The following is a 13,168-nucleotide window of genomic DNA, read 5'->3' on the forward strand; positions in this document are numbered from 1 at the left end:
CAATTTCCCCCACTTCCTTACCAGTCTTGGGTTTGGTTCAGCCTGCAGCTTGACTTTGGAATGGGCAAATCAAATTCATTTCCAAGGAAATCAGATCAGAGGCCATTCTCCAGGTTCACAGTGAATGTGCTCCAAGACTTTGGTGGAACAGAGGGATTCAAACCAACAGACTGCCTTTGAAGCATCTTTGGACCATGGCTAGAGGGAAAGTTTGGTTAAGGGGAGTAGATTTGTTTTCAAGTAAGACACTGAAGAGGCCCCATCCCTAGAGATATTCAAGGACAGGCTCAACAAGACTCTGTGCAACCTGATCAAGTGGGGGATGTCCCTGCTCACTGCAGGGGTGTTGGACTAGATGACCTTTGGAGGTCCCTTCTAAGCCAAACCATTCTATGATTGTATGAAATGCATGTAATGCAGATACAGTAGTTTCACTACTAAATTCTGCCATTTTGTGATCTGCTCTTATTGTTCAATAGTACTTGCTAATGCAACTGCAGACATCATGTGCAGCTGAAGAAAAGAACAGATGAAAATATTAGTTCATGCAACATGCATCTGTAAGTACATACAGCACTACTACCACCACATTTACAAAACAAAAACCTAACAGTACTAAATTGCCAGACTGTACTCAAAAGCATAATGATTATTTTCATGAGATTAACAGTCTCATCTCATATGGGAAGCACCTTTAAGGACAGAAAAGCACTTGCTGACATCTATTTGAAGGCACCAAGCATGGTCAGATTTTAAATCACATGAAAACTGACTCCCTACCTATAATAAACCTGATTTTGAATGACCACTGCCCCAGGCCCTTAAATACACCAAATGTTCCAGCACAAGAGCTTCAAGGGCAGCTACAAGCCACCACAAATGTCCTTCGTCCCCACTTCTGCTTTAGTCACTTTTGACGCAAAGGACTTTTCTCTTCCTCCTCCTCTTGCGCTGGCCTCCAGAGGATAGTAAGTCTGACTCTCAAGACAGAGCTAGCTCAAACATCCCTGAGATGAGTGGCATTTTCTGTTCCTTCATTTTTATTTCCAGGGGACTTGTAAGCATGCACACTACATTAACAAGTCAAAACACTCTAAGGGCCAAAGCCAGCCACAGACCCGGAGGCACAAGGAAACACTGCCAACAGCTTCAGCTGATCTCTGGTCACAACCTCATCTACTGTACACTTTCTAAGAAGCCAGCTTCTCAGAGTGTGTTTATGAAATAATTTTTCTGAGTAAAAAGTAAGACCCTGTAATCACTTTTTCTGGCACTTGCAAATCCATTTCAATCTGTAAGCAATTTATCAAGCAGCTTATAAAAAAGTGGCCTAAGTGTCTTTTAATGAAGACGAAAGCTTTCCCACTTATATACAGATAATACAGGGGGCATAAAAATTCATTATTTTAGTTATTGGATAAAATCTGTTTTCCTGAGAACCATCAGGATCACAATTAATATGCAACTGAAGTACCTCATGTCTAGATACCCTTTAAAGATCAATCAAAGAAACAAAACCAAAATAAGCTGGACATTTTCTGAACAACTGAGGTGTGCTGCTAGGTCAGCAAAACCCAACACTGAGGATACCTCCCTGCTGTGGATGACACACTGATAGAATAGTTCCTGGAGCTTAGGCTTCAATTGTACATGAAGTGATATATTTAAAATAATTTAGTCCTTTGTTCAGTCATATTATCCATGGGTGCAACTTTATCCCCACTCATTGAGGACGTTAGCATTGTCTTTGGCTCTGTTGCAACTGTGCCATCTAGAACACACAGTATTAATCTGCACACCCCTGCTCTTTTTATTTCCAGTCTCCTCCCATTCTGACAACTGAAAGGTAAAGAAATTCCAAAGAGTAAAGGAAATCCATGAATTCCAGGCACACAGTTGAGCCAGTGACCTGGTGCTTTCAAAGATCAGAGATTAAAATAGGTGTCTATTTGAATGAAAACAGGCCTTTGTGAAATGTTATCTTAAAATTGTACTTAAATAGAAAAGCAGTTCTAATGAGAAAGGAGTGCATGCAATGCTACAAATCAGTATTTTAAAAGTGTACATCATGTCTTTGGGAACATATAATTTACACGAGTGCTATCAGAGAAAACAAATGTATTTATATAAACTCTGTCGTTAGCTTTGGAGGTTACAGGGATGAGAGAGATATAAACTGGCCAAATGTTTTACCTTCAGGTAAAATGCAATAAATATGGCAAAAATCACAATCATTGCCTTTAGGTTGATTCTCTGGGAAAGGTCACTCCAAATCTTAAAATTACTTCATGCTTTTGCATGGCTGCTGTTGCTCTATGCCACTTATCAGATGTGCCCATGACTAAAGCAAAATAAACCCTTGTCCAGCAGTTGTATATATACAGTTGCATGCAAATGCTGAAAATTTCTGACCTTTAGAAGACATGCAACTGGAACAAGCTTTTCCTTTTCATTGGATATGAAAAGTGACACACAACAAACACTTTCTTCCTATGTTAAGTTTTTTTTTGTGCAGAAAGCCAAACATCCTATTTAGCAACATGAAATACAGGAAAATAAATTAATAAAATGAGCCACTTTATACACAATTAATGAAAGATGTTTGCAACTGAGAACACAGCTTCACAGATTTCTTAAGAGATAACTACATCTGGATTTTATCCTAATCAACTAACACGAAGGTTAATCAGCCTCTCATGCAATTTATTTTGTTTTTTTTTAAACAAATCATAGTTTTACCCTTTCCTCAACTGGAAACTTAAAAGCACATTCCCCATAAGAAGTTTATTTTGTTTGGTGAAAATATATCCAGGAGACTGGCAACATTCTTTCCTGATCTTTCAGATGCAGGTCTGGTAAGTTTGGAAGAGAAGCTGAAGCACAAATGCAGAAGGTGAAAAATTTCTTTACAAATTTAGTTTGACAAATCATCAGTTTCGCCAAACTACAAACTCAGAAATTCCCGGTTACATGTGTAACACAAAAATGTGATTAAATAATCCTTAGAAAACAATATTCACTGGAAATTGTGTGAAGCACTGCAAAGAGCAAGCAACAGCAGATGTTGCTATTGTAGAAAAGGAGCAGTGTACACACAATGCATGTGCTGCACAGCAACATTCAAGACGCGCATTTTTAATAGGCTCTCATGAATCCCTCTTGCTCTGCCATCAGATTTAAAGATCCATTCTAAAGAGATTAGAGGACTTTTCCTGAATATGAGTCAGGTCAAACAGAGTCCTTCCTACAGCACTTTCTAGAACATTTGGAAACAGGAAGATCAGAGATGATAAATCAAAACCATCCACAGATATGTGACATGCTCACACTCATTACTGACTGAAGGAGAGCAATAAACTTCCCACTTTGCTCAGATTATAGCAAATTAAGACTACTGCAGCGCCCCTTAGCTAGGAAGAACAGTTTCTATATTGTTTTTTTTCAGGAATTGATTTTTTTTTAATTTATTTTTTTAAAACAAAGCTGCTCAGAGTGCTCCTAGGATGAGTAGCCATGACAAAAGCAGCACTATGCCAAAACACTTCTAATAATGTGAGTTTCAAAATGAAAGCAGAGACACTAACTGTGAAAATTGCTAAAAGCTTAATTTGCTTTTGCAGACTGAAAAATGTTAAAGTGAAAAACCCAAACTTGTGACAGATAGTAGAGTTCCAGACAGGTCGCAAAGCTCTAAAAAACACAACCAAAACAATTGCTGAAGATTTTTATTCAGTGTGTTGTTAATATTCTGTCTTAGTGAAGTGCATCTTAAAACAATGAAAAAATGAATGGTCCGGGCAAAATTCTTGCCGTTTTCTGCAGCTTGCATTCTTTAGATGGTGAGCAAAACACTGCTTATTCTTGTCAAGGTGAGAGTCCTCTAACTTATGCACTTCAGAAGTGGAAATGTAGTTAAGGCACTCTCAGGAGGAAATACTGTCCTTGACATCTGAAGAGAACCTCAGTGCAGCTCTTCACTCTATATGATCTTTGGGAAAGCAGCATGGACACCAGCTGTCAATCTGAATATTGCCAATGCACGTGGTTACAAAACTTACCTGAATCTTCCCTACTTTTTCTTTCTCTTTAAAGTTAGGTTCTTTCTGTAAACAGTTCCTAAGAATTTCAATAAATTCATTTGCTGACAGAACCCAACCAAGCCAACTTATCTTTGAGACACAACTCTCACTTCCTGCTCTGCATACACACAATACTCTGTCAGATTCTCCTTGTACATTTTGTTGCTTCTAATCTCACTGAACTGCTTAGTTACAATTTATAAAATGCAGATAAACACTGGGAATTTCCATTTCTTATCACACTCTCACAATAGCATTTGACACAGGACAACACATGGTTGAGTGAGACCAGCATAGAGTGTTTCTGGAAATATTGCTCTGAGGTGTAGCAGTCCCGTAGTCCATCACCTGCTGATGGCATTTCCTTTAATTCCTGAAAACACTCAACATGCACACAAATGCAGCGTCGCTATAACAACGCTCCAGAGGTCAGATTTCTCAGTAATACCATAATTCCAAAATGAATTGAATAAATTACCTTGAGAGCTTGCCCATGCCAGGCAAATGACTTAACACTCTTGGTCCAATTCCATAAATTTACTTGAAATATGTTATTTTTTTTAAGCTACCACTTAAAATGAAACACACTACACACAAGGTCCCATGCTGACTCACTCAATGAACATCTATGTCGGCTTATAAATGATTCTCTTTTATTCCTTACCTCCAGATGCTCTAAAATATAGGGAGGGTTTGTCATGCCAAGCCTCATCATAGCTCCCTCAGGAATAACTTCAACCAGCTTCCACAGAAGCGTAGGGAGGTCTGTGCCAATGTCTTTGCCATAAGCCCCTGTGTCTTCACTGGTCAGCCATATCTCACAAACACCCTCTGTGAATAAAAGAAAGAGATAATGAACAAATCTGTTTTAGAGCTGTTTATTTTATCATACAGCTGCTCACTCTTTTTAATGCAGTATTTCACAAGGCTATTATGCAGCCAGACTGGGTATTCAATTGCAAGGGGGAGGGAAGGAGAAGGAAGGCTTATCCCATGGGTAGCAGTGGGTTATTAAGTTCATTTTATGAGCACAAGAGTGCTACAACAATGATGTAAATTATCATTGCTGTGGAGTGATTAACATTCACAGCCAATGACTAATTCTGTGCTGCCTCTACAGCAAGTCAGTCAAGTTTAGTACTTTGCTCTGGTTTCTGAGTATAACTCATTAAACGCTGTGAGTGACGTTACCCAAGCAAAGACTTTGCATCAATGGTTGTTACCAGTAGTTAACTTATTAGCTGGTAAGCTTCCTATCAGAAAAAAAAAAAAAAAAGATCTAAAGCATAGTGATTAACATTCTTCCTGGAATAACTATTAAAAACTTGCATTCTTTAAATTATATAATTAGCAATGCAGTATTAAGGTTGCACTGAAAAGATTAGTGACCACTGCATGACTGAGTAACAGTGGTGGAAAACCTGTTTCCTGGCAGTTAATACTTTATTTTCCATCAATCAAGGCCTTAGGAAGCAGTATATTTGATTTATATTGTAAAGAGGTGTGACCCTAAACACCGATATTTGGTAATAATATCCTGCTGCCTGAAGAGGGGAAAGATTGCACCACCCTCTGAAAAAAAGTTGAAACTGTCAAGTTTTACACAGTCACCTGTCAGTCTGCCCAGCTTCCATCAACATGGCAATGCAATTCATACCCTGTCCTCACCACCCCAAAGCAAGGAATAAGCCACTCAAAAGAGGGTGGCTGGGAGGAAGATTCCCAGTGAGCCAAGATACCATTAACTCAGTGAACAGTTAAATTTCTGATACAAATGATGAACCAGTAAAGAAAACATCCAAACACTGGAAGGTGCATAATTCATCAAAGCACTCTTTCCACCAGCAGATAATATACCACAAAATGTACATGTATGTATTAAAAATTTATACTTAAGATGAGGAAATAATAAACATGCACACAGAGTTAAATCACTTCAAAAGTAGTACATGTAAAAAAGCAGAAGTTTTACAAACGTATGAATTCAAGATGGCCACTCTTAAAATCATACTGCAACAATAAGGGCAGACAGGAGCCTGGGTTGAGTATCAGAGTTAATTCTGCTGTCCAGGAAAGTTTTCAAGTTCATGTATTATGCAGAACTAGGCATAATTAAAGGTAAACCAAGAAACTGAGCACTTAAGTTTTTCCTCAGGAATAAGATAACGAGAGAGATGCATAATTCTGTGCTTGCAAGAAGTCTGGTGGAAAGTATTCTTCGGTTATCCAGCTTGCACTCACAACACAAGTTCCCCCATGCCTGATCAGGTATGCAGAATCTGCTAGCAGTACACAATCACATGTTAGATTCCACTGCAGCTAATGGTTTTTGGAATTCATCTAACCACAAGCAGCAGCACACCATGAAACACACTGTAGGCTTTGCCGCCTGCCCTACATTTTCCCTACATAGGGAAAAATAGAAGTAAATTATCTATGTTACAGTTTAAAAACAAGAGAAACCAAAAGGATGTAAATGATGACTAATCTCCTGGTTTGTGGGGTTTTGGTGGTGGGTTTTTTTCTATCAGTCTCCAATAGTCATTAGAACACTACAAAAGACAGTAATTTACTCACTGAGTTTCTACTGACACAGAGTAATTCTCATCTTTAAGCTTTCAATCTAAACAGTTACATAAGTTTGGGGTTCGGAAGAGGGCTTTATTCTTGAAAATGGCTAATGGAATAATGCCTCACAGTTACCAGAGAGGAAAAGAGAAAAAGAAAAAATAAATAAATCACTGGCTAGGAATGGAAATAACATTCCGGTGGAAAACAGTGAGCTCTGAAAGCTGCGTAGGTGGGGACCATTAGCCCCCTGGTGGGTTGCAACTTCCAATTCAATCACAAGAAGAGGAAGCAGCTGTAACAGTAAATCAGCAACAACAGGAATAACTGTCTCATCTGCTCTCCGATCAGGGTGTTGAACAACAAGCAATGGGAATAATTCATGCTGAGAGTGCCAAGGATGTAGCCTTAATATGGAGGGGGCTGGACACCTGTATTTTAGGAGGAAGGTCACATCCCATTTTCAGGCTGAAAAAGTGAATCTTGAAATACTGGAAGCTGTTTTGAGTGCTCAGTATTCACAAGCAGGGTAAATAAACATTGCAGATAACTGCCTGTGACAGAGGTTTGGTGTCAACTGTTGTTAGGTTATTGATACTAGTAATTTGCATCCTGAGTTTAGGAGTCTAGACTTATACCCTCTCAAAGAGTATTATTAGAATGAACCAACACTTCCTAGTCTCACTCTAGCCCCTTCCCCTGCAAATTCCAGCCCTATGTTGAAACCTATTTGTCATGAGTTTAAGCTTTGATGTCTTAACCATAGAGTTGAAAAGTCCTTCAAGGGCCTAGATAGGTACAGGAAAGGGTAATCTTTTGTTATTTTATCCCGTAAGCCCTGCATCTGCTGTATAAACAGGTTGCAGAGTCAGTTCATCCCTTTTCTGCCTCTCTCTCCCTTCCCAGCACAGATCTCTTACCTCTGGTGAAGTGGGGGAGGTTTGCAGCCTGGCATAGCTAGTTTTGTAGCAGAGCCATTAGGCTTAGCTTGTGGGGATAGGGAGGAATGGTGGGAGGCCTGGGCGGGGAGGGGGGCACTGAAGCCTGGTTTGTTGGAAGGCTTTTGGCTTAATGAAGTTCTTGTAATTTGGGTGGTTTGCATTTGTGTAAACAGTGTAAATATTTGTAAATAGTATTTCCATTTAAATTTCCAATTCTGTGAGGAGCATTTTCATTTCACTCCTTTGGGGAGGGGTAAAATATCTTCTTGTCCACTCTACAACTAAAACACTGCTGAAATCCATTGCCTAATCACACACAGCCATTCCCCACACCCCCTATTTTTTTCAACTCACTCGATCATTCACCATTCTTTTACTGGGTGATTTCAGCACTAATAAAAGCAAGCTGATTTCGTAAACAAGAAAATTGATCCAACCTGCAGAGTTCAGATGTGCAAACTCAGAGCATTTGTTACAGTATTAAGGCAAATTATCATTATATTTGAGTAATTACAAGTCCGCCTTTGGTCACAGCTCATAGTTTCTTCCTCACTCTGCCATCACTACCCAGCACAAAAGCGTAACCTCAACAGCTGGCTTCCAATCTCTGCTCTGCTGTAATTGGAAATGACTTAGAATGAAAATGCTGGGGGAAAAAATTAGGTTCCAAGTAAATGATGGACATTCTGAACCTACTCCTTCTTCAGAGCCTCAGTACGAAGAATACTCATTGCAGAATATCTGGCACGTGTTTTAACTTCCTTTCTCTGGGGTAGCCCAAACAATCTTTGTCATAAATGACAAGAAATCCTACAGTTGTCACTTACACAAGCTTTTTCTATTCATTTATTTTGCTTCATCTTCATTCCATTATTGTAAACACTGTTTTCAGCAGCAGTAACCATCTTTTAAATTGCAGGGAAATCTACTGTATCTGAAGAATGAATTTACTTCAATCTACAAAAACATCTGAAAATGTTAAGATATCAGACATTAATCCCACTGAAATTCTCCCATTTGTTAACTTGCTGTACCGGTGTACAGATGAAATTCAATCACAAAATCCCCTTATTCTCTTTTCTACTTCACATTTTCTTGTTCTTCTCTTTCCTGTAAGGTTTTTTAATGTGAACAGGAGTGGCTTCTCCAGCAGCACAATTCTCTGCTCAGGCTGCTTGGGTGGGAGGCACCCCATTTCTGACCCTCAGTAGCCCACATATGCTTATTAATCAACAACCACCTGGCCTCCTTGCTGTTCCTCCTACAAATCATATACAAAGATGAACACAATAGAATAGAATTAACCAGGTTGGAAAAGACCTTTGAGATCATCGAGTCCAACTTGTCATCCAACACTATCTAATCAACTAAACCATGGCACCAAGCGCCCCATCCAGTCTCTTCCTAAACACCTCCAGTGATGGTGGCTCCACCACCTCCTTGGGCAGCCCATTCCAATGGCCAATCACTCTTTCTGTGAAGAACTTCTTCCTAACATCCAGCCTAAACCTCCCCTGGTGCAGCTTGAGACTGTGTCCTCTTGTTCTGTTGCTGGCCGCTCAGGAGAAGAGACCAACCCCCACCTGGCTACAACCTCCCTTCAGGTAGTTGTAGACAGCAATAAGGTCTCCTCTGAGCCTCCTCATGTAGAGAAAAGCTTGGAAAACTCAAATTAATTGTCAATGCACTCATTCAGAATGAGCATATCCTACTTAAACTTATTTTCTCCTTAATTATTTGAGTTTCTCCTTATTTATTCAGCATGGATTTTACAGGCACTATTTATATAGTTGACATAGTGCATGTGCTGCATTATTTTGCTGAATCAGTGCCTCAACTGAGAAACTGTGAAGACATCTGTGTACACACCCTATCACTCAACATAATGGAAGTTGAAAGAAAAACTGAGATTTGGAGGAATCTAATTTCTCCTATACTTCTGAAGTACTCTGCAAGCATTGACTCACTGTGTCAGAATCCAGGCCTCCTCTTAGTTCAACCACACGGATCACCACTGAAAGGTCCCACTGCAGGGACTCCCTGAAAGAGTATATGAAACTGAGAGCAATTCACTGATGCTAATGGAAGTTTAGTAGGATTAGTTTCCAGTTTATGAGGAAATTCCTATTTGATCTCTACATACACTGGGCTTCTGGAGGAGAGAGAGCAGTCTGTACAGATTCACCCTACCTAGACCCGAAAATTAACTGACACGAATCGCAATCTGAAACTGCAGCTTAACTGGCAAGCAGATGCTGAGGAAAAAGACAGGTCTAGTTACAGAGCTGGGCAAAGAGGCAAGTTCTCAGGCTATGACCTGAGGGATCAATGTTCTTTCTGTACATTGAAAAGTGTGGGTCAGCTTATGATCCAGCAGTATGTCATGTAGATGAACGCAGAACTGCAGCTCTGCTCACATCATACTACATATAAACTGGTCCCATCACAGTCTCATTTTTACTCTGAGGGACAAAGCTCTAATTGGGTATCTCATAGTCTGATATACTAGAGGATCATTATTATCCCCAAACATATGTCCTCTTTTCAAAATATCTGTTTTTTCATTCTTCTGTCCAGTTCTAAGGAAATAAAAGATGATTGTCCACTCCTGTTTTCTTAATGTCTGTCATGCATAGCAGAACAACATCTGAATGGCATCATGAATATTGGCTTACCTACTGGAATGCACTGCTTGAAGAAAGTACTAATTCCCCAATTCTCCTGTTAGAAGAGAGCTTGGCAAAAGGAAGACTGGCTTTACCAACTCTTCACAACCCAGGAGGTTGGTTGAATGGCCAGGAAAGTCCATAGAGAATCAGTGGCCTTCCAAATGAAGACCAAAAAAATATTTCTTTGAATTTTCACTATAAAGAGTCATAAGCAATAGTTTTAAAATATAACTTTAATAGCATAAATTGCTTTGTACCTTCGATTAAGATTACATAAAGACCAGCTACACACAGTGATGTATTTTAAAAGCCTGAACAAATTCCTTTCTATGTGGTCATCAGGAAAGTCAAAAGGTAAAGACAATTCTGTACACACAGTGAAAATACATTTTCATGGGATCACAGAATAGCTTAGTTTGCAAGGGACCTCTGGAGGTCACCTAATCCAATCTCCTGCTCAAATCAGGTCCAATTAGACAAGATTGCTCAGGCCCTTGTGCAGCAGTGTTTTGAGTGTTTCCAAGGACAGAAATACCACAACCAATTTGGGTAATCTGTTCCAATATGTGACCACCCTCAGGGAAAATATTTTTCCTTGCACATAATTGCCATTTCATGTGGTCCAACTTGTCCTGTTACCTCTTATCCTACGTCTTCAAGACCTGTCTGACTACAAGATAGTCTGGCTCTGCCTTCTCTCTATCTTTCAATTAGGCATAGACAGGAATAAGATTTCCTCCCAGTTTTCTCCTCAAAAGCTCAATACATTTCTTTTAAGCCATATGCTCCAGCCTCCTAATCACTTCAGTACCCTCTGCAGAGTTGCTCCAGTGTGTCACTAAGCCTTGTCCTGGCATGCCCAAAACTGGACAGAACACTTGTTCCGTGAGGTCTCTTAACTGCTAGATACAAGGCACTCATCATTCCCCTGGGCCTGCGATGGCACTCCTGCTAATAGCATCTAGGAGACAGCTGATAATTGCAAAGGGACTTCATTGCTGACTCACGGTCATCAGCTTGCCCAGAGAAACTCAAGTCCACAAAGCTGCTCTCCAGCCTGTCAGCTCTCCACATTCATATTGCAGCACCTTGTCATTTTGTCCTGGATTCAGGATATTTTTCTTGCCTTTGTTGAACTTCATGAAGTTACTGTTAGTCCATTTCTCCAGATGGATGAGGTCTCCTGTCATAACAGCCCTACCCTCCAGTCAGTCAGCTATTCCTCAGTTTGGTACCACCTCCCACATTGCTCAAAATGTACTCTGTCTCACTGTCCACATTGTTAATAAAGACACAAAATACTGGTCCCGGTATCAATCCCTGCAAAATACCATTAGTAACTGCCAGCTAGACTTTGTACCATGGATCACCATTCTGTGAGCCTGGTAGTTCAGACAATTCTTTCAGCCAACTTACCAGCCCCTTAGCCTCTCCATATCTCATCAGTCTCAGAATATTATAGGATATGATGCTTAGGACCTAGCTACATTTGGCAGGGGGGAAACACAAAAAACACACAACACCACAACATTTGAAAGTCACTCAGGTGAGTCAGACGATGTGCCAATGGTAAAGCTATGCCAAGCTGTTCCCACCTTCTTATCCTTCAAATGCCTGAAAGCGGCTTTCAGGAAGGTTAGCTGCCCTCTAGCTCCCTAGATCCCCTTCTTGCTCCTTGCTCTTTCCCTTTCTCTGGTCATCAAAAACCTCCTGTGATTGCCATGCCCTTCGAATAGTGAGAGAAAACAGCCTCGCGTTGACATCGGCTGGCACTCTCAGCGCACTTGGATGCCTCTCACTGCAGGACTATTTCTGTCACTTCTGGATGTCCGTCTGCAGTTTCGAAAACTACAGCTATGTTTTGCAAGCACTTAGCTCAGCACAAGTCTTTAAAGCAGCTGCGGTTTCTACTACCCACACAGCAACACATACATTAGAGCGCTCAGGAAATGAATGAGCACACTAACTGGGCTCTCTGTTTTTGAGCACAAATGTGTTTGGGATCTGATTTGAAGTGACATGCAGACCAAGTTACACTGACTCAGACTGTTCCAACTCATGTAGGGCAACTCAACAGTATTACTTTGGAAGATTCTGTTTGGCACTGTTGTTTACTACACTTAACAACAATATTAGCTTTTTTCTTTCTTCATGCCAAGACAATTTAGGTAAAAGTCTGCACACACATATGAGTAAAGTTCTCAAGTATTTATACATATGTTATTCATTGGCATCTATCCATGGTATAATATTCCCAAACTATATGAAGCCAGTAACAGGAACTTGATTGAAATGATCACTTACCACTGGTGTAGCATAGGCACTTACAAAAAAGTTCCTGATCCTGCAAACTAATGGAATCCTGCAAACTATTGTGCTATATTTGCAAACCCCAAACCAGCAGAAGTAATTGTGCTTTGGACCCCAGTAAGTCCTCTGGCAATTGCTTTTTCAAAAGTATGAAGCAACACTTTGAATTCTGGTTAGATTAAGTTCTCATTCCAAAAGGTAAAACATCCTCTCTCACTTGCTTAGTAAGTTGTAATCAGAGCTTAAATGAACTCTGAAACAAAAGACCTCAAGAAATATCTTATGAAGTTCAGTGCAACAGAGTTCAAGGGACAGTTTGATTCTATTGCAATGAAAATATGTAAATATATTTTTTTAAAATTTAGGGTTTACGTATTTTTTTCCCCTCAAAGTGCATTGATAGCTCTTGTGCTGTGTAGCTTACACAGTCAAATCAGAGCTGGACCACAGGGAAATAAACCCACCAAACTAGCATTAGGGCTGATCAATAAGAACTTTTCTTAATTGATTTTAAATTACAACACCACCACATTCTGGCTTTGCACAAAATTAAACCCCCAAAAGTCTCCCTCACTCCCCCAGCAACAAAACACACACACAC

General features: G+C 39.9%; 1 protein-coding gene across 1 annotated transcript in view; it reads right to left on the reverse strand.

The window, feature by feature from the left end:
• The window catches only part of CDKAL1 (CDK5 regulatory subunit associated protein 1 like 1), a 439,319-nt gene that overhangs the window by 172,331 nt on the left and 253,820 nt on the right, over positions 1–13,168 (reverse strand). Inside the window, exon 9 of the mRNA XM_054164266.1 lies at positions 4,744–4,910. Coding sequence (XP_054020241.1) covers positions 4,744–4,910 — 167 coding nt within the window. The remainder of the gene's footprint in view (positions 1–4,743; positions 4,911–13,168) is intronic.

The sequence above is a fragment of the Dryobates pubescens genome, chromosome 9 (genome assembly GCF_014839835.1).
Source record: "Dryobates pubescens isolate bDryPub1 chromosome 9, bDryPub1.pri, whole genome shotgun sequence".
Classification (NCBI taxonomy): Eukaryota; Metazoa; Chordata; class Aves; order Piciformes; family Picidae; genus Dryobates; species Dryobates pubescens.